This window comes from Coturnix japonica, chromosome 2 (assembly GCF_054131305.1).
Source record: "Coturnix japonica strain WE chromosome 2, WE-NBRP24, whole genome shotgun sequence".
NCBI classification, from domain to species: domain Eukaryota; kingdom Metazoa; phylum Chordata; class Aves; order Galliformes; family Phasianidae; genus Coturnix; species Coturnix japonica.
Window position 1 is genome coordinate 60,293,337 of NC_140664.1, and position 26,422 is coordinate 60,319,758.

Consider the following 26,422-nt stretch of genomic DNA (forward strand, 5'->3'; position numbering starts at 1 on the left):
TGTCTACCCAGGCATGTGGTTTTTTTTGTTTTCTTTTTGAATTCAGATTGCAGCCTTAGATATTTTAAGTCACAGAGTGGGAGTACAGATAAACTGTTTCTGAGGGTCACCTTTTTTGTCAAAGCCTTCCTTAGTCCTCTTCAGTGTGCTCTTATCTTGACTTGCTTTTCTCTGCACTCACTGTTGTTTTTCTTCATGTCAGCTGCCTTCATTTTTCTGTAGTACAAGCACTGAAAACAGTATTTTAAGAAACTATAAGGCTTATCACTGCACACTCAGTTTAAAACAAATGAAAAAAAAAAAAGATAAATCACCCCGTGTTTGTTTGCAACACAGAAAGACGTGAGATTTCAAATTAGAGAAGACATGTTCGCTTCAGAAGTATACTTATTTTGGGGATGTGGTCTCCTGTTTACAGAGTTGATGTCAGTATGGTGAGACTGGTAGGAAACTTTAGTTGGTAGATCATTATTATTTACAGAAGTTAACTTCAGCTTCCAGTGGAGAAGACTGTGTAGATGTACCAGGAAAATTTACCTTTTCTAAACTTAGCCTTTGTTTATGAGGTAGCACTTACATACTTGTTCATTTTATATCAGCTGTTGCATTACTGTACTGAGATTCCTGTCATTAGGAATCTTTGCTCAAGAAAGATATGGGTAAAGCTGAAATCAAGAAGCAATGGTACAGTGTTGAGAATCAGTAAAAGAATAAGCAGAGAGAAATAAAAAAGCAGCACACTGAAACTTTCTTTACGCTCTGAGGAACTGTCATATTTTGGAAAAATCCTTGAAATTGGACATGCAAGTTAGAACAACGTCAGTTAAAAGGCTTTTAGTGAACATAGTTATGCATCACTTAAGAATGTGTGGAAACTGCAATTTCCCATTACTTCCTTGTTTAAATTAATCTGTATTTTTCTATCTTTATCTGGGTGGAATAACATTTGTTTTTCCAGTTGCTGGCTTAGTTATTGGTACATGAATTAAGGTAGAAGTGTGTTCCTTATAGAGCTTTAGAAACTGTCCATTGGAGTAGTAAATCGCAGAAAGAAGGTAGAAGAAGAATACCGAAGTTGTAAAGCCGTGAGTGAAGATGTTGCCATTAAGGTAAACTAGTAACTGTTTAAACTGTTCACCACGTGAGCATAGCTTGATATTGATGTCTTAGAAATCAGAAATGATCAGTGCAAACGATTACAGGGGCGAAATAGAATTATTTCTCCTGCCTCTTTCCACCCTGTCAAAAATAAATGTGCTGGAGTGGAGGCTGTGTCCTTTAAGATTTGTGATATTTGAGAAGTTAAAAAACAAACAAACAAACAAAACCCACAACAAAAAACAACTTGCAAAAAAAGAATATTATATATTCCAAGAAACAGTTTATATAAACTTCAAAGACATAAAAGTAAAAATTGAAAGAGAATTTTTAAGTTTCCGCCCAAGCTAATACTTGTAACTGTGTAATATTGTAAATTGCACCTTAAGAGTTAGCTGACAGTGGAAGGAGGTATGTTGTTCTTGGTTCTGTTCTTTTCATTTAGATGTCTTTCCTAAAGGTGTGTGTCTTATGACTTGAAGAGTCTTAGACTGTTTTATATCTGTAGAACAGCCTGTATTTGGTAAGCAGGGGTATAAGAAGAGTAAATAGACTTACTAGATTATGAGAAGGGATTGGTTTACTTTTGGTTTTTAGTGTGAGACTGGGTACAAAGCAATTAGTATATGTTTGGTTGCTTATTACAAGGCATAAACTTGCCAAATAGTTCAATGTGGTAATACTTTAGGGTCACTTCAATTATATTGAAATTAAATTTATTGTAACTAGAATGTAAATAAGCAATCAATGTCTTACATTGCTTTTAACATAAGTACAAGAGTAAGCGAATAACTTGTGTTAGAATAAAGGTAGTTTTTAATGTGTTTCTGCCTGTGTGTTTTGAAAGTATTTTGTGTTGTTTAGCTGTATTGCATATCCTGGGTAAATCACTGTCTTGGCTCAGTTCAGAGATAGTAAAAACTCTGGGAGCCAAACTGCTGATAGCCACTTTGAGGGTTGCTGTTTGCTGAGTACAAGAGCATATGCTGAAATTCTCAATCAGACTTGCCTAAATACAGGAGAGTTGGAGGAAATAAGATCAAGAAGTTAGCTTGGAAAAATGGGAAACAGAGAACTTGATGACGGTTTTCATCTTGCATTTTCAAGTGTGTGGTTGTAGTAAGCATAATACTTTTTTCTTGTCTTTGGATGCCAAAGGTTAAACACTTACGCGTTGTACCTTGGCCAGAGAGAGCTGATAGTTACTTGTAGTGACCATTTGTGTGAATGTGGTCAGTACGCTAATTAACTTGGCAAAAATGACAAACTGCAGCAAGTGTCCAAATGAACTTGCACTTTATTTTTGATACCAGCAAACTTACACTCAGTTTAGAAAAAGGACTTTGCATGTACAGATGTAAAATTTTGACTTCATTGCACATTTGTACGTTTTGGAAACCTCATAACATTTAAGTCTTTCATATTATTCTAATGGCTGTCATTCTGCCTTAGCTTATTACAGAAATTTGCTTTACTTCCCTAAAATGTTTGTATTTGGTGTGATGAAATTTAGTCACCTTAGCTGATACAGTTAAGTGTAACAATATTTTTATTCTTATCCTAATTTCAATTAGACAAGGGATGAAACACTTGAAAATGACTAAGTGACTTCAATTTCTGAGTGGCTGCTGTTTTTTAACAGTAGAAAAAATCTCCCACAACCAAACCCAGCAAAAACAAGGCTCCCTGGGCTCTTCATCAGTTGGGAAAATCCTTTAAGTTCTTAGTGGGTCAAGAAGCTAGAAGCTTCAAATTCCATCTGTAATTATTTATACAGTTACTGAAGTAAAGTGTCTTTAAATCTGTAGTCTAGAAAGAAATGGTTGTGAGAGAACAGTTCATGGTCTGTGTAACTGAAGGCAGAAGTTGTATTGGGACATCAAAATAAAGTAGTAATTCCTGCATATGACTTAAGATGCTGTAAATCAGGCAGGTTTCAGTGTGCTTTTTATACAATTCCTGAAAATTAACTCTACTCTTTTTTTTACAGAACTTACACAACATGAATGTTATTTTCCTCATATAGGATAGCTAAAAGAAATACAGCTTGTTACTAAAAGGTCAGTAGAACTCAAGATGCTGTTTTCAAGTGAGATCTGATGCCTTGCATATGGTTCTACCCTAAGTAATGAAAAGGAGGGGGAGTAGCACATCTCTCTGTTCTAAAGTATTGGAAGACGTACAAGAACTGTTCTGAAAGTAATGCCTCCTGTTTTATTATGTTGGCTCACAACATCTAGCAGCTTATTTTGGAGGCATGGCAGTAGAGGTTGAAACTTCCTGACAACATTCCATTGTATTTTGGCAGTGGTGGGGCAGTGTGACAGAATCATAGAATTGCCAAGGTTGGAAAAGGGCCACAGGATCACCCAGCCCAACCATCCACCAATCACCAATAGTTCTCACTAAACCATGTCCCTCAACACAACATCCAAATGTTCCTTGTACCTCTCCAGGGTCGGTGACTCCACCACTTGCCTGGGCAGCCCATTCCACGGCCTGACTACTCTTTCAGAGAAGTAGTGTTTCCTAACATCCAGCCTGAACCTCCCCTGGTGCAGCTTGGAGCCATTCTCTCTAGTCCTATCACTAGTTACATGAGAGAAGAGGCTGACACACCTGGCTCACTACAACCTCCCTTAAGGTAGTTGTAGAAAGCAATAAGGTCTCCCCTGAGCCCCTTCTGAGTGAGCAATCCCAGCTCCTTCTGCCGCTTCTCATAAGGCCTGTGCTCCAGACCCCTCACCAGCTTTGTTGCCCTTCTTTGAACGCACTCCAGGGCCTCAATGGCTTTCTTGTAGTGAGGTGCCCAGAACTGGACACGATACTTGAGGCCTCACTAGTTCTGAGTACAGGGGGACAATTACTTCTCTGTTCCTGCTGGCAACACTGTTTCTGATGCAAGCCAGGATGCCACTGGCCTTCTTGGCCACCTGGGCATACTGTCGGCTCATGTTCAGTCGAGCATCAATCAGTATCCCCAGTTCCATTTCCTCTACATAGTCTTCCTGCCTCTTTGCCCCAAGCCTGTAGTGTTGCCTGGGGTTGTCTTGGCCAAAGTGCAGGACCTGGCATTTGGTCTTGTTTAACCTCATCCTGTTGGCTTCAGCCCAGCTCTCCAGCCTGTCCAGATCCCTCTGTAGGGCCTCGCTACCCCCAGGAAGATCCACACTTCCAGCCATCTTGGTGTCATCTGCAAACTTACCAAGGGTGCATCCAATGCCCTCATCCAGGTCATCAATAAAGATTGAAGAGGACAGGCCTCAGCATCGACCCCTGTGGAACACCACTTGTGACTGGTCACCAGCTGGATTCAACTCCATTCACCACTACTCCTTGAGCCCGGCCCTCCAGCCAGCTCCTTATCCAGCCAAGGGCGTACCCATCCAAGCCACGGGCTGCCAGCTTCTGCAGGAGGAGATTGTGGGAGACAGTGCCAAAGGCTTTGCTGAAGTCTAGGTAGACCACATCAACAGCCTTTCCCTTGTCCAACAGATGAGTCACTAGATCATAGAAGGAGATCAGGTTGGTCAAGCAGGACCTGCCCTTCGTGAACCCATGCTGGCTAGGCCTGATCCTCTGGTTGTCCTGCACATGCTGCTTGATCTCCCTCAAGACAATCTGCTTCTCTGGCACCGAGGTCAGGCTAACAGGCCTGTAGTTCCCCAGATCATCCTTACAACCTTTCTTGTAAATGGGAGTCACGTTGGCAAGCCTCCAGTCTTCTGGGACCTCACCAGTCAACAAGGAGCACTGATAGATAAAGGAAAGCAGCTCAGCTGTCACCTCTGCCAGTTCCCCCAGCACACTTGGGTAAATTTCATCTGGCCCCATGGACTTGTGGCAGTCCAATTGCAGTAGTAGGTTTCTGACTGTTTATTCCTGAATTGTTGGGGGTTTTGTCTGCTCCCCAGCCAAGACTACCAGGTCAAAGAGTCGAGTACCCTGAGGATAATTGGTCTGACTTCTAAAGACTGACATAAAGAAGGCATTCAGAACCTCCACCTTTTCCTTATCCTCAGTGGTCACGTTCCCAGCCTCATCCAGTAAAGAATGGAGATTCTCCGTAGTTCTCCTCTTACTGTTGATGTGTTTGTAAAAGAGTTTCTTGTTCCTTTTCACCCCAGTGGCCAGGTTGAGTTCAAGCTGGGTTTTTGCCTTTCTGATTATCTCTCTGCACATCTTAACAACTTCTCTTTTCTCTTACTGAGTCACCCATCCCTTCTTCCACAGGAGATAGATTCTCTTTTTCTCCTTGAGCCTCAAGAATAGCTCCCTATTCATCCACACTGGTGTTCTTCCCTGCCGGCTCGTTTTGCGGGTTAGGGGGACAGCCTGCTCCTGCACCCTTAAGACTTACTTCTTGAAGAGTGACCAGCCATCTTGTCCCCTTTACTTTCTAAGAGTGAATGCTAGGGGACTCCCCCCAACTACTGAACAGTTTCAAAGTCTGCCTTCCTGAAGTCCAAGGTAACAGTTCTGCTGTTTCCCCTCCTGGCTCCACCAAGAACCAAGTAATCTACCATTTCATGGTCACTCTGTCCAAGACAGCCTCTGATCTCCACATCTCCCATCAGACCTTCTCTGTTTGTGAACAGTGGAATACAGGCGGAATACAAGCAAATTCTACTTGTGTGCCTGCTCCGTCAGTTAACCTCCCTTGTCCCCTAAAATCATTTTTTATAGTCCTCAGTTTTCTATCAGTGACCTCATAACTGCCGGCCTGAACTATCAATAAAGGATAATAATCAGAGGGGCAGATCAGAATAGTAAGTTTTCTAGACATATCCCTGAGCTAAGCTCCACCACCAGGCTGAGCAGTTTGTCCACCTACTCGCACCTCATGCAGGTGGGGTTATTATTGAGTGGGTTGTTGTAGTGGTTATAGCACCTTCACTTAGCTAATTAAGGGATCAGTCTTCAGTTGTGAACTTCTGTACATGACTAAGTATTTTGTAGGAGTTGGAACAAATACACATGTTCTTTGTTTTTACTAAACTGTGTTCAAATTCTAGGCTGTTTACTTTTTACAGGTCAGTAAGAGTAATGGTCAGTTACTTTTTATAGGTACTGATAGAGTTATATGGGTTCAAAGCAATCATCTTTTGCTTATGTGAAGAGTTCAAGTAGTACCAAAATTTAAAAGTTCATTATCTTGGATTCTAGAGATGAAATTAATTTGCTTGCTTCCTCTTGCAGTACAATCGGATTGTAGGACTACTAGGACTGTATTCTAAGCTTGTGGGTGTGTAATATGCACTTCAAACTGTGGCCTCAAAAAGGGGTGAATAGCCGCTCATGGACCTTTGGCTTTCATGCTAAGCTGTGAGATTCCTTCATTATTAGTTCTGTAGTGCACTTGTTTAGGACATTGAAGAAGATGTGATTTGTTTTACGCTTTAAAAGCAGCAAAGGTGTTATGTACATTTTATGGGATATATATATAGATTTTCTTTGTGTTTTTTCTCCCCCTAATCTTCCAAGTAATTGTTGCTTGTGGAAAAGAAAGATTTGCTTTAGAAACAGTTTGAAATGAGATAGTAATTGTTGCTCAGATTGACGTAATGGAAATATTTCTAAATGTTTTTTTTACTTTCAACATGAGGTTTGAATGCTTAGAGATGGCAGATAGTAAAGGCCTATGAAGTTTGTTAGATTCTGTGTTACTGTAGAAAGGCTGATTGATTGAAAAACCTAAATGTTGTCATCCCTTCCCAGCCTTGCCCCACCCCCTGTAATTTGCAAGAGGATTGTACAGGGAGGGTATAATGTAATATTTAGCCTTGAAAACTGTGTGAAATCTCAAGTGGAATGTGCAGTAGTCTAGAAATTACATGACAATGAACAGATTTCAAATTTTAGACCCTGGAAGAATATATATTCTACTGCAAAGAGATGAAAACAAATAATAAGATTTATCAGGCTTTGGCCCTATCCTTGAAATTAAGAAATGTTGCACATGACCCTTGGCAGATGCAGGCTTCGTTATCATAAAGCACTATTTTTTTCTCTATAGAAGCGTAACAAAGACTAGTAATGTTTCACTGCAAATGGGTTATAATGTCATTTGATCCTTGTTTATTTCAACTTGATTACTTGTTGTTTGTTTTTTTGGGTTTTTTTTTTGTTTTTTTTTTTTTTTTACCATGTCAACTGCTTTGTCACTTAGGAGAATCTTGTAATTCTCCATTGCTAATTCTGATTGCTACAGTAGGAGACTTCTGTAAAAACGAATCCTTATTTTATACACTCAATTAATTTTCTTCCTACTATTGACTGCATATTCTCTTGCTCATACAGGCACTACAGGAAAGTGATGTTCATTTACTTAACAAAGAAATTCATGTAGGCATGCATTTGCCAGATAAAAATTCTTCCTAAAATACCTTGGATTTTAAGATTACCTGTGATGGAACCTCAAATCTGGAAAGGTTTAGTGATTAAAAAGAAATTTAGTAAGATTTAGTATTTTCTGGTTGTCTTAGATAACCATCATGATGTTTGTTAACACCACAAGTTCTAACTAAACTTTGAACTGATCTGAAGCACTAGGGTTTTCTTTTTGTATAGAAAGGAAACACTTCTTAGTAGGATATTATCTGCTACTTGGAACGGCTACTTCTGTTTTCTAATTAGCATAAGGTTTTTATTGTCAGCAAACTGATAGAGGTATATTCAGGCTTTGGACAGATCTGAACACTACCAGTCATATATTAAAGTGAATTACTAAACTGCAGAATTTTTTGTATTTCAGATTTCATAATGGATTTCTTATCTGTGTGAATTATACCATTGATTTTCTCATTTCCTCTAGTGGAATGTTTTATAATGTATATTGTTGGTTTTTTTTTTGTTTTTCCTTATGCAGATTATCTTCCTGGGGAGCATCGCTGTTTGCATATAAAGAATCTCTTGCTGAGTTACTGCAGCTGAGTGTAGAATGCTACTTTACTTGTGATTCTGATGGAGGAATAACCTGATCTCAGGCTGCTGCACTGGAAGACTTTACAGGAAATAAAACATGTCATCTAATAGGAGTCAGAACCCACATGGACTTAAACAGATTGGTCTTGACCAGATATGGGACGACCTAAGAGCTGGAATTCAACAGGTTTACACCAGACAAAGCATGGCAAAATCCAGATATATGGAACTCTACACGTATCCTACTGTCTAAGCCAATTAATACGTTCATTGTTAGTACAATATAGTTTTTTATATATTTAAACTCAAAATTGCTTTGCGTTTGACTTAGTCACTTCTAAGAATATTTTTTTATTTTGAAGATTAGCTTTTTCTGTTTAATTTGTCTGGCAAATAAGAGGAAACAATCTCTTGTCTGGAAAATTGTAATGAAGTATACATCTGAATTTCATATCTGATTATGATCATTTTGACAGAACAGATATTTAAAGTGTTTCTATTAATAGGTCTAATTTTGAGTTGACAATACAGTGAAAGAAACAGAAAAAAACATATCTCCCTGTTCATGCATTTTTGTCATTATACTGTGAGTCTTACTTGCAGTGATGTCCAGTTACCTTGAAAATTTTTCTGTTCTTAACCTCAGAATAGTATTTAATTCTGAGTTGATTTTATAAATTTCCAGCTAGTGTGAGGGTGTGCACAGTGCATTTATCTTGAATTTCTAGCTTGAATCTAAGAACTTTTGAAATTTTCCATCATCTCCCATGTTTGTTGCTGTATGTGTTTACTAAGCTACTATTTGGAAGATTTTGGGCAACTTGTTTCTGTCAGGTAATGTGTAAAGACCTTTAATGACTAATTTTAAGGAGAATTGTGCCTCTTTTTGTACTACAGTTTCAGTGTTTGGCTTCTGAATTTTGTTTTGAAACTGAGAAATCCTGCTTTTTTGCCTTATCAAGGAAGGAGTATATAAATGGATTTGATGAGGAACTACAGTAAGATAAAACTTCTCACCAGACCTCTGTTTTTCAGCTGTTGGTCTGTGTTTGCTTTACAAACCTACTATGTAGCACAATAAGTGCTCCTTAAAAAGACTGTAGTACAGCCAAGCATGCAGACATCTATGATTAATGAAACAGTAGTTGAATATATTTCCTCTCTTGCTTCAAGCAATTCTGGTATTTTTCATATTTTTTAATTTTTTTAATAGATTATTATTCTGATACATAAAACCATGTTTAAAGCTTCTTCTGATACATATTTGGAATTGCACATCAAATTTTAGTCACTATTAATTTATTTGAAAAGACAGACTTGAAGGCTATGAGGTAATTGGATCTGTGATTCTCCTAGCTTTGTAAGAAGACACAAGTTGGTTTTCTGTACATGTGATTACATGATCAGGATGATTACAAAATCTTATCTGTACCTGCAGACTGTGCTCCTAAGGATGAAAAAAACCTTGAACAGTCTGAACATCTTGATTACTTCTTTAGTAGAGAAGGGAAGCTGGAATACCATTTGGTTTAGGATCAGAATTTTTCTGAGACTTGAGGTGACTTATTCCTTGTGGTGCTAGTAGTGGTACTGTTCTTGACCAAATGAAAGAAATCTACAGAAGTTTGGAAAGTTTCATACATAATAGAACCTTGGAATGACTCCTGTTGGCCCACAGTATTAGTTGTGTTGGTGGCATGGCAGAGTTTGAAACTTCCTGACAGCAATCCACTGTATTTTGTTGCTGTGCAGCAAATGGCAGTTGGAGGGGCAGTCAGACAGAATGGTGTCTGACTTGAAAGTGTGTATGAAGCAAAGGTGTCATAGAATTCATCCATGTGGAAAAAATGGCATCCATTGACATTCCTGGACTCTTGCTGAACATTAATAGAGACTATGCAGTGAATGTTAGTATAGAGTTGGTGGGTGGTATGCTTCAGCAGTGGTAACAGTGGGAATTTTTAGGAGCTTGACATGTAGGCTGTTGTTCATAGCTAATGAAAGTGAATAGTTAATGGTGGTGATTATGCTGAAAAGTAGTGGTTTGTAGCTGAGAACGTGCTTTATCAAAAAAGTGTTATTTTGCTCTTGTAGTTTCCACGGAAATAAATGAGGCATTACTTTCAGGGTGACCTACATACTTAGTATAATGTTACTCTTACAGCATTTGCCTTTGTCTTCTCTAGCTGATATTCCCAAATGTTCATGGGATGAGGAAGGGGTATATTGCACATTAACTTTGCATTTCCTTCTTGCTGCTGCTTCAAGAGAAGCAGCAAGAGAGGCTGGGCCTGAAAATTTTAAGGTGAGTTTTGCTTCTTTATTTTGTGCATAATTCTGGTGGTTGACTTCTGTTTGTGGATTAATTTAATAATCAAGGTACTTCAGAATATTTGGCTGCAGCTGTAATGTCTGAGGATAGTCCTATTCTTTTTTAAAAAATGCCAGATCATGTGACACCAAGTTGGAAATGTTGTGGACAATGTACTCATGTCTTCACCCCTTTTTTGTCTGCCTGTGTTCTCCCACTGTGTTGTGTTTTCTTTTGTTTTTGTTGGGTTTTTGTTTTGGACAAAATATTGCTTCTGGAATACCGTTTGATCTCTTTAGTTTACAAAAGGATGAATAACCATTCATGTAAGTGCAACTGCCCTTACTTCTGTCTGGTAGTGAATTTTTGGCCAGAATTGATTGGAGATGTGCAAGTTTTGTTGTGCTTTTTTTCAAAGGAATCTTTGAAGGAGCTGAGTAGCTCAGACTGTTAGGATGGAGGTTCAATCTCTTGTTCTCTTTATTTAGGGAGTCTCTTATGTGAAACAGTGGATTCAGTCTCTGAGTCTGGGTCAGAGCTTGTATTTAAGATGGGATTTTTCTCTCTCTCTCTCTTTTTTTTTTTCTTTTTTTTTTTTCCCTAGCAGAAGTTGTAATACAGGGATTATTCCAAAGATTTTCAAGATTTGAGAATGCTGGAAACATGAACCAAGAAATCTTGTTTCTGAATGGTAGTTTGAAATATTTTCACCCTTAATCTTACTAATCTAGATTAATTTGTGCTTTTGATTTCAAGATTTGTTTTTGTTTTGTTTTGTTTTTCTGTCAGATCAGGCCATTACCAAATGTTTCTTAGTACTGCAGATACTCACGTTGTTGTCGCTCTTGCTATTCCAGCGCACCTCAGCAGTCCTATCTATTCACCATTGCTTAGAAACCTGTGGTGAATTGTAGTATAATTACATTTTTGTGCATGTTCTTTACTTCCTATTGTTTCTGTTTCCTTTATTTCCTATAGTTTCTGTTTAGAAAGAAAATTCCTTTAAAATGGTGCTTGCTTTCAAAGACAACTGTTTTCCCCCTAGCCCTCCCCAGTTGAAATGAAGTACTTTATTTGTGCACTTTTCTGTCTCTTACTGAGATAATTAGGCTATTTCTAGTACTGAAGAGCCTAGTAACTCTTGCAGCAATAGTGTCTTAGGCTGTGTTACAAGCAAGCGTAGAATTACCTGGCAAACATCAACTTCATCCAGGAAAGATAAATAGTAAAGAAGTTTAACTGTATTTCTAGAATGAAAGCGTGGGTTATTGATTATCCATTGCATTAAAAATGACAAAAGATTATTGTGATGTCTCTTTTGAGGTAGTCATTTCATCTCAGATATTAGCAAAAAGAGAAACCTTAAATAATGGTATAGTGTATTAACATTTAAAAAATGCTGAATGACTTAGAATAATCTCCCTGTTCATATAATGAACAAACAAAATATATTCAGCATGTTCTTACCTGTGGGTAGTCAGTACCAGTTAAACATTTTGCCTTAGCAGTGTCATGTTATTACCTTGGCAACTATTTGCTAAGCTCTCTGTAATTGCTTCAGTTGGAATCCTTGTCCTGGGGGCTTTCGCTAGAAATACCGTCTTTAGTGAGCTTTTTAATAAGCAGAAGTACTAATCACATGGATCTGATATTGCTGGGCAGTACAGCATGCTTTTTTCCCCTCTGAATAGGCTGTTACTCTTTCAGCATAGAAAAAGATACCAACTTGTTAGGGCATGCAGTACTTAAATCTTGGAAAGCGTTCCTCTTCCTTTTGAGATTCCTTGATTCAAAGCCATTCTTTCATTTTAATGTTAGATTGCTTAAGGTTACTGTGGATCCATCAAAGCAACCTCAGCTGTCTACTATTAATCCTATTGAAATTCAGTACAATGTTTATTACTGGTTAATGCATATGTGGAATGTGAAGATAGAGATAATGGCATATATTTATGCATTTTGAAGGATCTACTTCTTGTGCAGAAATGTAGATATAATGGCATGGTCTTAGGTATTCTTGTGAAAGTTGCTTCTTTGGAATCAAAGAAGTGCAAAGTATATTTATACTACTGTGATCAGTTCCTTAAATTTTCTTCTCTATGCTGATTGCTTCCTATTCTACTTATGTAGCAACAAAGAATGTTCTATAGAAAACAGACTTCTGTCAATTTAAGAACTTTAAACCTAAAAACAGTCTCAGTTGTATTGGTTCTTGCATGTTGAAATAAAGACTGTAGACTTCATATATGTATTTATGTTTGAAAATGCCTTTTTTCCTTGTACTTCGTTATTTCTCTGCTGTTCTTTTGAGCTTATACGATGTGGAGGGAAACAAAATGTTACCGGCTAGTCTTCAAAAAGTGTTTGCTGGAAGTTTCTCAGATCTCAGATGTACGTTAATGTATCAGAATTTTATGCCTGAATTCTCCTAGTGAATGCATGATTGATTCTGTGACAGGTTTTTCCATTCTTTGCCTCAGTCCTTCCCTGGCTATAATGGGAATGGCTTAACAAAGCAGTAGTGCATTGTATAAAGACGTAAATGTGTGATTCTTTTTCTTCCTCCTTTTTGTTTGTTTAAAGTTTGTAGGATATCTGTAAATTTGTTTTAGTGAATGAACTGATGAACACATGTAGAAGAGACTCTTGCTGATACCTCCCTGAAAATAATTAAGGCTTCTGGTTTTGTGTTTATGAGTTTTTTTCTTTGGTTATTTTATGGCACTTTGTTTTGTTTTCCATTGCAACTCCTCAGAAAATTGAAGTTCAAGTTGAAAGCACTTGTTTTGAAAAGTGATGTGATCTTGGCAACCTCATAATTTCATAATGTTATACAGAATTCTGTTAATCTGGTTAATAAGCAGTTTAAGTCATGTAGATGTGTCTACTTCTCTTAGAAATTTTAGATATGCATGAGGTTGTGTTATAAAATTGGATGCATTTATGTTGAAATTACTTGAATCTTTCTGAAGAAAATATGTGAAATAATTCTCTATTTAAATAATAACCTATATTCTAGTAGAGGTGGTTTTACAAGTCTAGAAAACAATTTTTTTTGTCAGAGTTTTCATTAACTTCCTGTAAATACATTATGCTTGCATAGCTTTGGAATTATTAACAAAAATACAATTTTTTGACAAGTGTAGCCAATCTGAAACTGTTCTACTGTGACTTATCCTGGAGATGACATAGTACTCAGCATATAGTTAACTACTGATGTTAATTATAATCAAAATAGCAAATTTATGCCTAAAATTGATCTTTATATTAAAGGGATTAGAAGCCGCAATAGAAACTGATTAGGAAGTTGTTTGGCTTTGTTGCTGTTGTTGTTGCATGCTTTTGAAGGCCTTATTGTAATTTCTCTCTGCTTTGTGGCTTTGTACTATACTGTTTCTACTTCCTCTTTAGTTTCTTTTATTTTTTTTATTTATCTGTTCCTCAAGCAGACTTATTGTGGCTGTGCTAATTTTTCACAGCAATATGGAAAAGCTGTGGGGACCCAGCTGCCCCACATAAAGTGGAATCCATTTTAAAGAAAATGGAGCTTCTGACTTTATGAGTACTTAAAATCAGGAACTTGTGGAACTGAGTTATCTGTACCATCTACACAAAGTCCAAGTATTTTCCTGCTGTGTTGTATTACAGAACTGATACTTGTCCCCTATAATTTCTCTTTGTACTTGCTTATTCAGCAAAAAGTCCTACATGGAGTATTTTAGCACTTTTCTGGGGAAGAAGTTAGTTTAGAGATGGCCATGGCACTCTCAAGCTACTGTTTTGGTGGTGTATTTGCTTAGAAAGCTTATGCAGTGCTGCTGAGTGTTTCACTTTCCATGCTGCCAGAAGTTCAGAACTGCTCAGCTAATGATGTGGGAAAAAGTCAAATGGTTAATTTAAAAAGGCAGTCATTCCCTAACCCAAATTGATGGTGGTGTGCATGAACTCCTGTACTACTGAAAAAGCAGGTGGCAAAGATGAGGTAAAGCACTCAGGTGCATTGTTATGTCTGGATGTTTTCCTTCAGTGGAAATGATGGTGATGTACAGGGCCATAAATTCATTATGGAATAGTAATGTGGGGAACACTGTTGTTTTGATCAGCTCCTTTTTAAGTAGAGACTATTAAAAGCAGTGCATGTGATACTGAAGGGGGTCAAACTAGTTTTTGTCTCTAAGTAATTCTTGTGTCACATTTTAAAGAGCTGTAGAGAAAAATAAAGCTCTGAAATATTTTTCAACTTAGTTCACACATGCTGTATAAATTTCCAAGCTTCTTTTTGGTCTTTCACCTCAAATTTTAATTTAGATAAGTAGATCTAATCTCCTTTCACCATAAGGATGAAGTGGAAATTAGAGATTCATCTGTTCATCCTGTAGGTGGTTTGCCTGTTTGCTAGTGTTAGCTCAAAGTTAGCAGCCAGAAGCCTGGGGAGCATTGCAGTTTCACTATAGTGCAGACCACTGGTAAATTAACTTCTCTCCTTGTTATAGTGTGAGAATCACTAAATGAAAATACCCACATAAATGTTTCCTAAGAGGTACTTTGCTGCAAGCAGAACATAAAGTCATAGAATCATTAAGGTTGGAAGGACTGGTAAGATCACCAAGTCCAACCGTCAACCCATGCCTTTAGACTATGTCACTTAGTTCAACATCTGCATTTTTTTGAAAACCTCCAGGGATGGTGACTCCACCACCTCCCTGGGCAGTGTGTTCCAATACCCCACTACTCCTTCTGAGAAGAAATTTTTCCTAATATCATACCTGAACCTCCCCTTGTGCAACTTGAGGCTGTTAGCTCGTCCTGTCACCTGGGAAAAGAGGCTGACCCCCAGTTTGATAAATCCTTCTTTCTGGTAGCTGCAGAGAGTGATAAGGTCTCTCCTGAGCTCCTTTTCACAGGGTAGAGCAAGTATAAGGCAGTGCACACACTCAGGTCAGTGAACACATAGCAGCCCCATACTAAAGCTCCACCAAAAGGTAGAGGTGGACATATCTGAGTATGTAAGTCATTCTGTCAGTAGTTAGGTTTAGCAGGTAAGAATGTAGATTTGGGGTAAGAAAGTGTGAGAGAGCAGTCTTTTATGTGTAATATGTCGCAGTTCTGCATTTACAAGCTGCCTTCCATACAGGTAATTCAATATAATAGGTGCAGAATAACTAAAGTAGAGTGTTAAAAAAGTTTTATTTTGGACACTTTGATTATCAAAACTTAAGCTGGAATAGTGAATAAAGATGGCCACTACTGATGTATTTTATCTGTAGCTCTGAGATTGCTTTGAATGGGAATGGATAAAAGATTTAAGTCTATCTCAGGCTCAAAGCCACTTGGTTTGGGAGAGCTAGGGGAAGGAGAAGGCAAGATTCTCAACTGGGTGTTTATGAATCAGAGCCCTAAATTCCTGGTGTCACTGTGAAGGATCTTCCCATATACAATTCAGAGCACCTTAAGTATTTTAAAGTTAAGCAGTGAGATAAACCCTGCTTTTCTTCTTTGTGAGAAGAGTGAGTTTTATATCCAGAGAAAAAATTGTACTGTATAACATCACTGTCTTCAATGGGGAATTCTGAAACAGAAGTGTAGATGGTAAAAGTAGTGGCAGTGCTGGGGAGCTTGAATGAACAATTAGCTAGGAGCTGAAATAAATCAGCAGTGTCCGGGAAATAAGTTTCTAGTAAGAGATATGATGGTGATAAAGCTTCGGTTACTAAGTACAAAAAAAGGTTTTATGCTATTGGTTGATATAATTACCTGGCACCTAGACAAAAGTAACAGGTGGGAAAAAAATTGTTTTTTTTTCAAGTATGATTAGTCTTAGGCAAAGAGCATCATCTTCTATGCTCAGAATGGGATACATTGTATATCCATGTACTTGTTCAGAAAGTTTAGCAGACTTTTCCTTTCAAATTTGTCAAAAAAGACCACAAGCCTCTTTTCCTGGAATGCAGAGTGCACTTGTAAGTGGGCAGTTCAGTTTAAAATTCTCTTTTTTATTTTTTTTTAAAGAAATTACAGAGGAGTTAACTGAATGTTTTCTTAGATTTTTCTACTTAAGTTTTACTGTTTAAAAATTAGAAGCAAGTCTCTTGCTTACAATGACTATAATATATCTTATATTGTAGGGTTTTGATTCCGTTGTTGTTTTTTTTTTAATCATGCAGATGTCTTCCATTTTATTGTGCTGGTCTTTCAGAAGGAAAAGACAAAAGTCACATCTCGGCAATACTTCAGTACTATACTATACAATATACTGTAATGCTATACTAATTTCCTAGTGTGTGGCATATCACAGGCAAAGCCTGTCTAGTGTGGTTAAAGCTTGGCTCATTGGTTAAAACATAAGTTAAAACCATGTTAGACCTTCTAGATTACTTACTACAACACTATTCTAACAAGGGATATCACAGAGACAGCTACCCTCAGACTCAACAGAAGTGTAACTGCTTAGCACCTTTGTTCTTGTCGGCTAATAATTTATTGAGTGAGCCATCAGAGTAACTTCTTGTAGCATCCAAGTCCATATCCAGTTGAATTAAAGTGGTTTTTTTTTTTGTTTTTTTGGGGGTTTTTTTTGTGTGCTTTTTCTTCCACTTTGCTTACATGCATGAAGTGTTTCATACAATGTGATTTCCATTTATTACTTTGGAGGAATATCAACAAACTGTACTGGTTTTCCGGTGGCCTTATTAAGTAGAGCATTATGTATATTCGGTGTTTGCTTCAGTATTTGCTGTAAACTCTGCAGTGTTCTACATGTTTTGCTACAGATAATTCTGGTTAAAACTATTTCTCCTAGTTTTGTTTTTATTTTACAGTGGTAAATGTGTCTTGTAATGTATTATGGTTAGGTCATTTATGACCATATAAAAACAGCTTCTTGAAATTAACTTTTTTTTTTCTTCTTAAATTCTTAATTGTAGTCACACAGATATTCCTTAACTTCCTTGTTAGTCATGTTTATAACTACTGTACTAGTGTACACCAGTCTAATCAAGCACGAGGAGCAGGAGTACCTCCTTCTAAATCAAAAAAAGGTCAAACGCCTGGAGGTGCTCAGTTTGTGGGTTTGGAATTGTACAAACGACTAAAAGAATTCCTGAAGAACTACTTGACGAATCTACTCAAGGTAAGATAGTAGATTGGTATTTGTAGTAAGATGGGCTGAGTTGAGGAGAAAACTCGTACCTGCAAAATTAGAACTGTATGCAGTCACTGCAAGTATATTGAATCAACTTGAAATCAGTTTTGTATGTGGGTAATTGAAGTAAAATCAAATGCCAACTTAAGCTGTCCTGTAACAGTAACAAGTATAACCAGACTTCCTAATCAGATAACTAGCATGTTAGTAATCCTCAGAAGATGATTGCCTCTAATGTTGAAAATGCCTGATGTTAGACACTAATTTACTAACTGCTAATAAGGCTGCTTTGTAAGATGTTGATTTCTAGTTATTTTTGAGAAGATGTTCAATATTGAGGTTTTAACTTGTAGGACTTAAATTTTGGGCAGCAATAAAAGAATTCTTGGAGTCCTGTAAGTATGCAGCTGTGTAAATTAATTACAAGTTGGAAAATTGTCTCTAAGTTTTATCCAGAATGCATTCCTGTTTCATTGCTGTGGTCATTCAAACTGTTTCCACTTACTACCTGACAAATTTCTATAGAAGACCTTACCATCTATGCTCATTTGTTTAAGCCACCCAGGTAGCAGCAGAAGGAGTGGGTGTTATATTTTATAAGATGTTATTTTTTTAATATTTTATTAAGAATTTTTAATAGTATCTTATAATACATTCGTATTATAGTTGTCTTGGTACATTTTACAGATCACACTTATCAGTCTACCTGTCTCTTTCCAGTGCAGATTTGTCTTGCTGTCTTGAAGGGAGTAGTGTCTTCTGGAGTTTTGTCTATGCTTTCCTTTTGTGGGTGGTTTTCTGTGCAGTATTTTTATTTTCTATTTTTTCTTTGTTTAAGAAGGGCCATTTTTGTGTTGTGCTTTTTTATTGCAAGAATAAATTAATTAATCCTTATTCTTTTCTTATAAATCTACACTAAACAATCATTTATTGTACACCTTTACATGTCTATTTCACTTTAAGATTACCCAACACTACTGGCAAACTTTTTTTTTAGGATGGTGAGGATTTGATGGATGAAAGTGTGTTGAAATTCTACACTCAACAGTGGGAAGATTATAGGTTTTCAAGCAAAGTACTCAATGGGATATGTGCCTACCTCAATCGACACTGGGTTCGTCGTGAATGTGATGAAGGTCGTAAAGGAATATATGAAATTTATTCGGTAGGTAACTTTTGAAGTGAGTGATTTGCTCGTTCTGCCTGCTGGCATTTGTTGTATTACTATTGCTCCTGGAAATTTAGTGTTTGTAGGAAGTTCACAGGAAGTTTTAAGGTAGGCATCATTGTACAGCTTGCTGAGAGAAGTTTGACTCCTTTCCGTGTCCTCTTAGGACACCCCTCCCTTCCCCCCACCAACTCAGTGTATATGTAAATGTTTCATGAGATGTTTAATCCCCTTTGTACCCAGTGAGACTACCAGTATTAGATTGTCAAGTGTTGACTTGAATACTTGCTGTATATACTGTTATCTGCGCACATCTGCGTGGACTCATTTTTCTGCTAGAATTCAGTCAAGTGCTTCAAATAGGGAACAAGAAATAAACTGCATTTTTTTCTGTTTGATTCAGTACACCTCTACAGATCTCATCCTTGCTGGTGATGTGTTAGAAAAGAGGTGTTATTTTACTGTTTCGCTAAAATAACTTTGTGTTGGATAGAAGATCAGTCTTTACACTTATTTAACTGTCTTTTACTTGTTCTGCATTTCAATAGTCCTATGCTAAGGGATTCTGCAAGCCTAAATATCATCAATAAAAAGAGCTGTCTATTGTCAAAGTTGCAAAGTTCATTACTTTTCAGAGCTGGTGGGAGATCACGCTCAGTCAGAAAAGGAGCCACGTAGGAGGAATTAGTAACAAAATAAATGGTAATTTTGCTGTAAATCTGTTTTATTGAATGATAAATATGTGCACCACAACTTAATCGTAAAAATTTGGAGTGTTTTGCATACTGTATCAGCTTTCCTTAGAAGTTACTGTGTGTATATGTGTATGCATGTCTGTATAACTACTTTTTTATTCCATTTTTCTTCTCCCTTCCCTTGCTTCCAGCTTGCCTTGGTGACCTGGAGAGACTGCTTATTCAGGCCATTAAATAAGCAGGTATATATAGATAATATAATTGTAGCATTATTTTAGAGGATTAATTTTTTAACTGTTACAGTGCAAAAAAAGCCCTAAAACTTATCCTTCTGCTGTTTTTTGGGTTTTTTTTTGTTTGTTTGTTTGTTTGTGATGTTAAAAAGATAATTATTTTGGAGGAATTAACATTGTCTTGATTTTTTTTTTTCCAATGGTTGTACTTTCACGTTGAACTCATTGCTTTATCTCATTGCTTAGAGACCACCTGGCATCCTAAAAAAACAAACAAACAAACAAACAAAAAAACAATCCAAACAAACAAATAAAAGCTAGCCTTAAAATACAAGTCTTAAATGAAGCAGGTAGCTCTTATGTTTTAGGAACAGGCAGGAGTACACGCTGACAGCGATTTATTAAAATTGGAGAAAGTCAAGATTCAGTGAAAACAGATAAGTGACAGGCCTGGATTTTTTGTCTCTTTTTGTATTACCGTGAACCTTTAAATTTATACTGATAACTGGAAATTCAGGTCAACCAAATGTTTTGAATTAGTTTATCTGATTAATATAAAACATGTTATATCACAATGAAATACTGTATTTATTAGTATTTCACTCTTGGTTACCAATACTTCATCATTGAAATGCAGTATTATTAAGCACAAATTAGATTTCAGTTGAAGAAAAGTAGTTACATCACTTCACTCATCAGTGTGAACATTAGCTTTATTTACATAAGGATATAAGTGTTGAAGTTTTGCTCTTGCCAAGTTCTATTTCATGTATAAAAATGCACAGAAGTGTTGTTTAGGTACTTAATAAAGAATTTTTAGGAATGAAAAAATTGAAATAAAGGGAACAAACACAAAAATCTTAAGTATATTCATACTCTTTTATGGCTCATGATTAAGTGTACTGTAGTCACATTGTATAACTTGTAAGGTATTGGCATATTGACAGTACTGTTTGTAGAAATTTTATATATTTAGGTCTCCTTACATTTTGTTCTTTAAGGGCTTAATTTGTGTTGAATATAGGAATACATTCCTGATTAAATCTTGTTCTTGACCTATCAAAGTTTTCTCTGTTCTTGACTTGCTTTTATTCTCTGTTCCCTAAGGTGACGAATGCGGTATTGAAATTGATTGAAAAGGAAAGAAATGGTGAAACTATCAATACAAGGCTGATTAGTGGAGTCGTACAATCTTATGGTAACTGAGATTCCTTTAAAGTTTTATTATTTTCTTTTCTAAAAAGTTGTAAAAATAATTTTATCAGAACTAAATACTTTTGATATAACTATGTTTATTTTACTATAAGATTCTCTTCATGTATGTACAGTTAATAATAAAATATTTGTCAAGATTGAAAAGAGAATTGATGAACAAGAGCACTGGTTGCTTATGAGTCAGTTTTGCAGGAGAAAACAGTAGAAAACTAAAAACATAGCTGATGGAACAGACTGTTCATTTTTTTTCCATTTGCATAAAGTTGAGAGTTTTACCATGCAGATTAATGATCAGTTTAATTGCTAAAGATATGTATGCTCATAACCTGTAACTCCAGAAGGGGAAATATGGAAGAGTAGTATGAACCAGGTATTGAGAATGTGAAGTTTATCATTTCCTGTAATCTGTTATATCAGGAAGTGCAGTTTATGTTAGTAACAACTTCCACTGCTTACAAGTACAAAATAAATAAATAAATAATGCTGATGCTGTCACAGTTGATTTACCTTCATTTAAGTTAGAGGGGGGTGTGACCAATTTACTTAATAGAATCATAGAATGGTTTGGGTTCGAAGGAACATTTAATATCATCTAGTTCTAACCCTACTGCTATGGGCAGGGACACCTCTGACTAGACCAGGTTGCTCAGAGCACCATCCAGTGTGGCTTTGAATGCTTCCAGGGAGGAGGCATCCACGTAATCTCTGGACAACCCGTTCCAGTGTCTCATCACCTTCACAGTAAAGAATGTCTTCCTAATATCTAGTATAAATCTGCCCTCTTCCAGTTTAAAGCCATTTCCCCTTGTTCTGTTGCTACATGCCCTTATAAAATGTCTGTCTCCAACTTTCCTGTAGGCTTCCTTCAGATATAGGAAGGTATTTGCAAGAGACTAATTAATAAAGGATAGTCTTATAATTGTTTGCTTGTTTTTGTAGTGGAACTGGGGCTGAATGAAGACGATGCATTTGCAAAAGGACCTACACTAACTGTCTATAAAGAATCCTTTGAATCTCAGTTTCTTGCTGATACAGAGAGATTTTATACACGAGAAAGTACTGAATTCTTACAACAGAACCCAGTCACAGAGTACATGAAGAAGGTAGGTTATTTTATGTGTAGAGGTAAGGTAATAAAAATTCTTGACTTTTACTATTGGTTTCTTAAAATGGCAGTTATTTTACAGAGGCAAAATCAATTAGCTCTTGTTCCACGAGGTGATTTGCATCTGTGTTTTCTTTTTAATCTGGACTGAGGTTTGTCTCCTGAGTGAGTTTCAGTAAGCACAATGAATGTTTGAAAATTAGCAGGCAAAACAGAAGAGGATGTTAGATACAAATTCTTGCTGGGCTTCAGAATTTGACACCAGACTAACCATTTGCTTTAGACCTGCAAACTTGCTGTACCTGTATGATGAACTTGTGTGTTAGTGCATTATTGAACTCTTCCTGAGTAAGCTGACCTCCACAGAGGAATTAGATCATTCACTCGCATTCTGTTTCTCAGAATATTTTGAAGTACTGAACCTTATGCATTAATTCTGATAATCAAAGGCAGGATTTAAATTCTTCATGTCTTTTGTTTGGGAGATCCCAGACAAGTTGATTAAAAGCAAGCTAGATAAACAGTACTATTTCTAGCCTGGTTAGTGGCTGAATTTGAAATAGATAGACTGTGTTCCCTCTTAGACATATGCTGTTGTATATAAAGGCTGCTCTGAAAATAATGCCTCCTATTTTATGTTGGCCTATGATATCAGAGGCAGATGGTGGAGACTGGCCCTTCCTGCCAGTATTCTATTACATTTTGTTGCCTGGCAGCAGAAGGGTAGTCAGACAAAACAGTGTCTGACATGAAAGTGTGTGGAATTGAATTCCTCCATGTGGAAAAAATAGTACCCATTAGCATTCATTGATGCTTGCTGAACATTTTTTGAGACCAAGCAGTGGATGTTAGTTCTCTGAGGTAGTAGGAGATGTGTTTTAGTGGAGGCAGCTTGTTCATCGCTGGCAAAAAGGTGTAACTAATGGTCGTTACTATGTTGAAAACTAGTGTTTCGTTGCTGAGAAAATGCTATGTCATATAGTATTATTATGCTTCGTGCACCTGTTCTAGTTTCCATAGAAATAAATAGGAGGCATTGTTTTCAGAGTGATCTACACAGGTATGTCTTTTTTGCTTACTACATTTCCTCAGTGAAATAATGAAGGAAAATACAAAAGAACTTTTGAGGAAAAGTACTAGAAGTAATGCTGTAAAATGAATCCAGTTTTAAGTGCATTATAATAGTTACTCAAAATCATACTGGCATATCTGCATTTACATTCTTGTTGAATTCATTTACATTTTCAGTTTCTTAACTCTCATCTTCAACTATCTATCATAGTTGCATGTATTGATATAACAACAAGGGAATTTCAGTTATTCATAATGCAAATGAATGGCTCATGCAGGATTCCTCAGCACAGTAAAAAGCTGTCTGAAGGTCGTTGCTATTTCAAGAACTAGGGATTAGTGACAAGTAGAATGAACTTAATAGTAACTCAACCTTAAAAACTTCAAAAATTCACAGACAAGCAACTCACTTTGCTTGAAGCTCAGAATGTAGAGAAAGCTGGTTTTTTGTTTTTGTTTTGTTGTTGTTTTTTGGATATTTTAATAATGCATGCTATTGGTATACCTCACTTTCTCACTGAAGGTCTGTGCATTGAATACTAACTGGAGATAGCATCTTGGTGGAATTATTGATTTAAATAATTCATGATATTGTTTTATAACAATTGTTATATAAACACTTTCAATTTTACATTTTAGAGTAAAATAGTTCCCCAAGTGATATTTACAATTTTGGTTCGCCAGGAAGATAAGCTAAATTAAATATAGGTAGAATTTAAGTGATTATTGGGATTATTAGGTTATTGGGAAGCTTTTCTGTGTGAGAATGTGTATGAGAACTTTCAGTTAAATTTGTAAGGGTTATACAGTTGAACTACAGTTTTGTGCAAGCACAAGACTTGTTCTTATTTGTTTGAAACAATGCTAACTCTGTAGCTGGAGGGTTTTCTGATGTTAAAACTGTAAGCATGCCATGTTACCAGCTTTCTCTTTCTGACAACAGATATTCATTTATAAACTTTTTTGTTCAGAATGACAAGGAAAAACAACTTTGCTGTAATTCTCCACCCATTTCAACGGTGTATAATGTTAATCATCAATATTGACTTTGATTCCTTATGTTAGTAGTATGGTAGGAGTCATGATTCCCAGAGAAATGACTGTTAAGGTGAACCATAAGAATCAGTCTGGATATTTTATTTTTGTTTATTTTCTAGATTTCTTAAGTTTGTTTTCTGCTACTAGATTTTTTCATATAGGTTTCATGCTTATCTTTCTCTTCTGTAGGCTGAGGCTCGCCTTCTTGAGGAGCAACGTAGGGTTCAAGTGTATCTCCATGAGAGCACACAAGATGAATTAGCACGAAAGTGTGAGCAAGTACTTATTGAAAAACACCTGGAGATATTTCATACGGAGTTTCAGAATTTATTGGATGCTGATAAAAATGAAGGTACGCCAATCCAGACATTGCTTTTAGGCTTAAGGTTCCTCCCTGATTTTTTGTGAATAACACAAATTCTGCTTATGGCTAAATGTGATTTTTTTTTTTTTTTTCCTTTGACTGATTAAGAGGTGTATCCAAAGGTGTTACCAGTGTCCCCGTTTGCCTTGCATTTCCTACCGTTCCCACCACTTATTGCCTTTTCTATATTAACATATCTCTTAAATGCTGTCCTATTCATGATAAATTTTAAAGAATGGTGGTCAGTTGGAGAATCTCATATTTCTGGCACAGCAGACAATAACACTAATTAAAGTCTTAATTTATGATAACTAGATAACTAGAATAAACAGAAGTAGCCATATTTCTGCAAGTTAAATATTTTTTTCCTTCTTGGTAAGTAGCAATGTAAAGGTAAAACATTTTAATATAATAATATAAAAACAGATTGTTTTCTATTGAATTTGTCTTAGCTTTCTAGGTTAGTGGAAAGACAGTATACTAGATAATTTTTTGATCTTTTCTTACTTTTCATCAGAGAAATTGAATGTATATTTTCATTGGCATTGACTGTTTAACTCTATTGGCAAGTTTTAGATGACAAATTGGAGTCATAGCAAGTACAAATAAGATACTGGCTTCCCTTATTTTTCAGACTTGGGACGTATGTATAACCTTGTATCTCGAATCCAGGATGGCCTCGGAGAGCTGAAAAAGCTGCTGGAAACTCACATTCATAATCAGGGTCTAGCTGCAATTGAGAAATGTGGTGAAGCAGCTCTAAATGCAAGTATCCCCATAAAGATATGTCTATACATGATTGCTTCCAGTTTATATTAAGAACCCTCCTCACATGCAGATTTCCAATCATCGTGTGTTTTCCTACTCGGTCATTCAATTTGTGAGGACTGGACTGCAGACATTTATTTATTCATTTATTTATTTATTATTTCTGAGGTTTCTTTTCCTTATGAGTTTTATCTGTCAGGACTTCATGCTGCTCATAAAGCTGGCTGTGCAAATATGACATCCTATACTATGATTATAATTTGAAGTCCATATTATAAGTAGCATTTTATGTTTTATTTCAGTTTCTATTTTATTTCCATATTTTGGCTTTGATGAGTCTGTTTGAAAAAATTCTGTTTCTAACATTTTGATGAATTGCTTTATCTTTTTGCATTCTGTTTGCAAAAACATTATGAATGGTAAGGAGAAGGAGGGTTTAGGGTTCAGTCTCAGCAGCGTTAAAAAGTTGTTTGAAACCTCTGTTAATCTTTTTGAATGTAGACAATGCAACACTTCTTATAAAAAATAAACAATAAAAATAGAATAAAACAAAGGGAGATTAAGGTTAAAATCTACCAAGGTAGTATTCTATTTAAAGAAAGATTAAATTCGCTTCTGACAGATTTCATTTCCATCAGTAATTGGTCTCAGACACTCTTGAAATAGTGCTAGTAATAGTACTTAGAATAGTGCTAGTAAACATTAGAACAATAGTCTGTAATGGCTTCATGGACAACAGTAAAAATTATGCTTTCAGATGAACATGTTTTACATGTCTGAAGTTCATATTCATCTTCTCTAGTTCTAAGTATTTAGCTTTTTAACAATATTGAGGTTTTCTGAATCATAAAGTAACCTCAAGAATCTTCAGTGTTGTTCAAAGATGTCACCTTCAATTTTGAAATCAAACATATTCTATAGTTATGCATCCCTCCATTATCATTCTCAAGTTTCTTTTTGCCTGGGCCTTGAGGTTCATAGAAAAAGTGAAATCTCCTTTTTATTGAAATAAGTTAATCTTTGAGAGAATGGAAGCCTGAAATCTGTATTTATTCCTTCAACTCTATCCTCTTAAACTCTTCCTGATCACAATGCTTTCTTTTTTGTTAATCATGTTATCTGTTTCTTATTCCTTTTCTCTTTGTGTGCTTGTGTGTGTGTGTGTTATTCTTGTATATTTTCATAACTCTATATCTGACTGGTTTTCAATGTGAAGCATCTTGCCACTTCTTCCAGTATCCTTTACTCTGCTATTTTTTTCATCATTGCTTTGTTAGTCCACTACCACATT

General features: G+C 36.3%; 1 protein-coding gene across 8 annotated transcripts in view; it reads left to right on the plus strand.

Annotated features, from left to right (window-relative positions):
- CUL1 (cullin 1) overlaps window positions 1-26,422 on the plus strand; it is a 50,786-nt gene that overhangs the window by 5,914 nt on the left and 18,450 nt on the right. For 4 of the 8 annotated variants that reach the window (XM_015854943.3, XM_015854938.2, XM_085539971.1 and 1 more), the window contains exons 2-9: window positions 7,967-8,259; window positions 17,288-17,462; window positions 18,472-18,639; window positions 19,529-19,579; window positions 20,678-20,768; window positions 21,725-21,888; window positions 24,189-24,351; window positions 24,998-25,128. In XM_015854943.3, the coding sequence (XP_015710429.1) occupies window positions 8,120-8,259; window positions 17,288-17,462; window positions 18,472-18,639; window positions 19,529-19,579; window positions 20,678-20,768; window positions 21,725-21,888; window positions 24,189-24,351; window positions 24,998-25,128 (1,083 nt within the window). In that variant the 5' untranslated portion in view covers window positions 7,967-8,119. Of the gene's footprint in view, window positions 1-1,016; window positions 1,110-3,088; window positions 3,159-7,966; window positions 8,260-17,287; window positions 17,463-18,471; window positions 18,640-19,528; window positions 19,580-20,677; window positions 20,769-21,724; window positions 21,889-24,188; window positions 24,352-24,997; window positions 25,129-26,422 lie in introns of those variants that run through there. The other 4 variants (XM_015854941.3, XM_085539967.1, XM_015854940.2 and 1 more) reach the window with 2 other exon arrangements.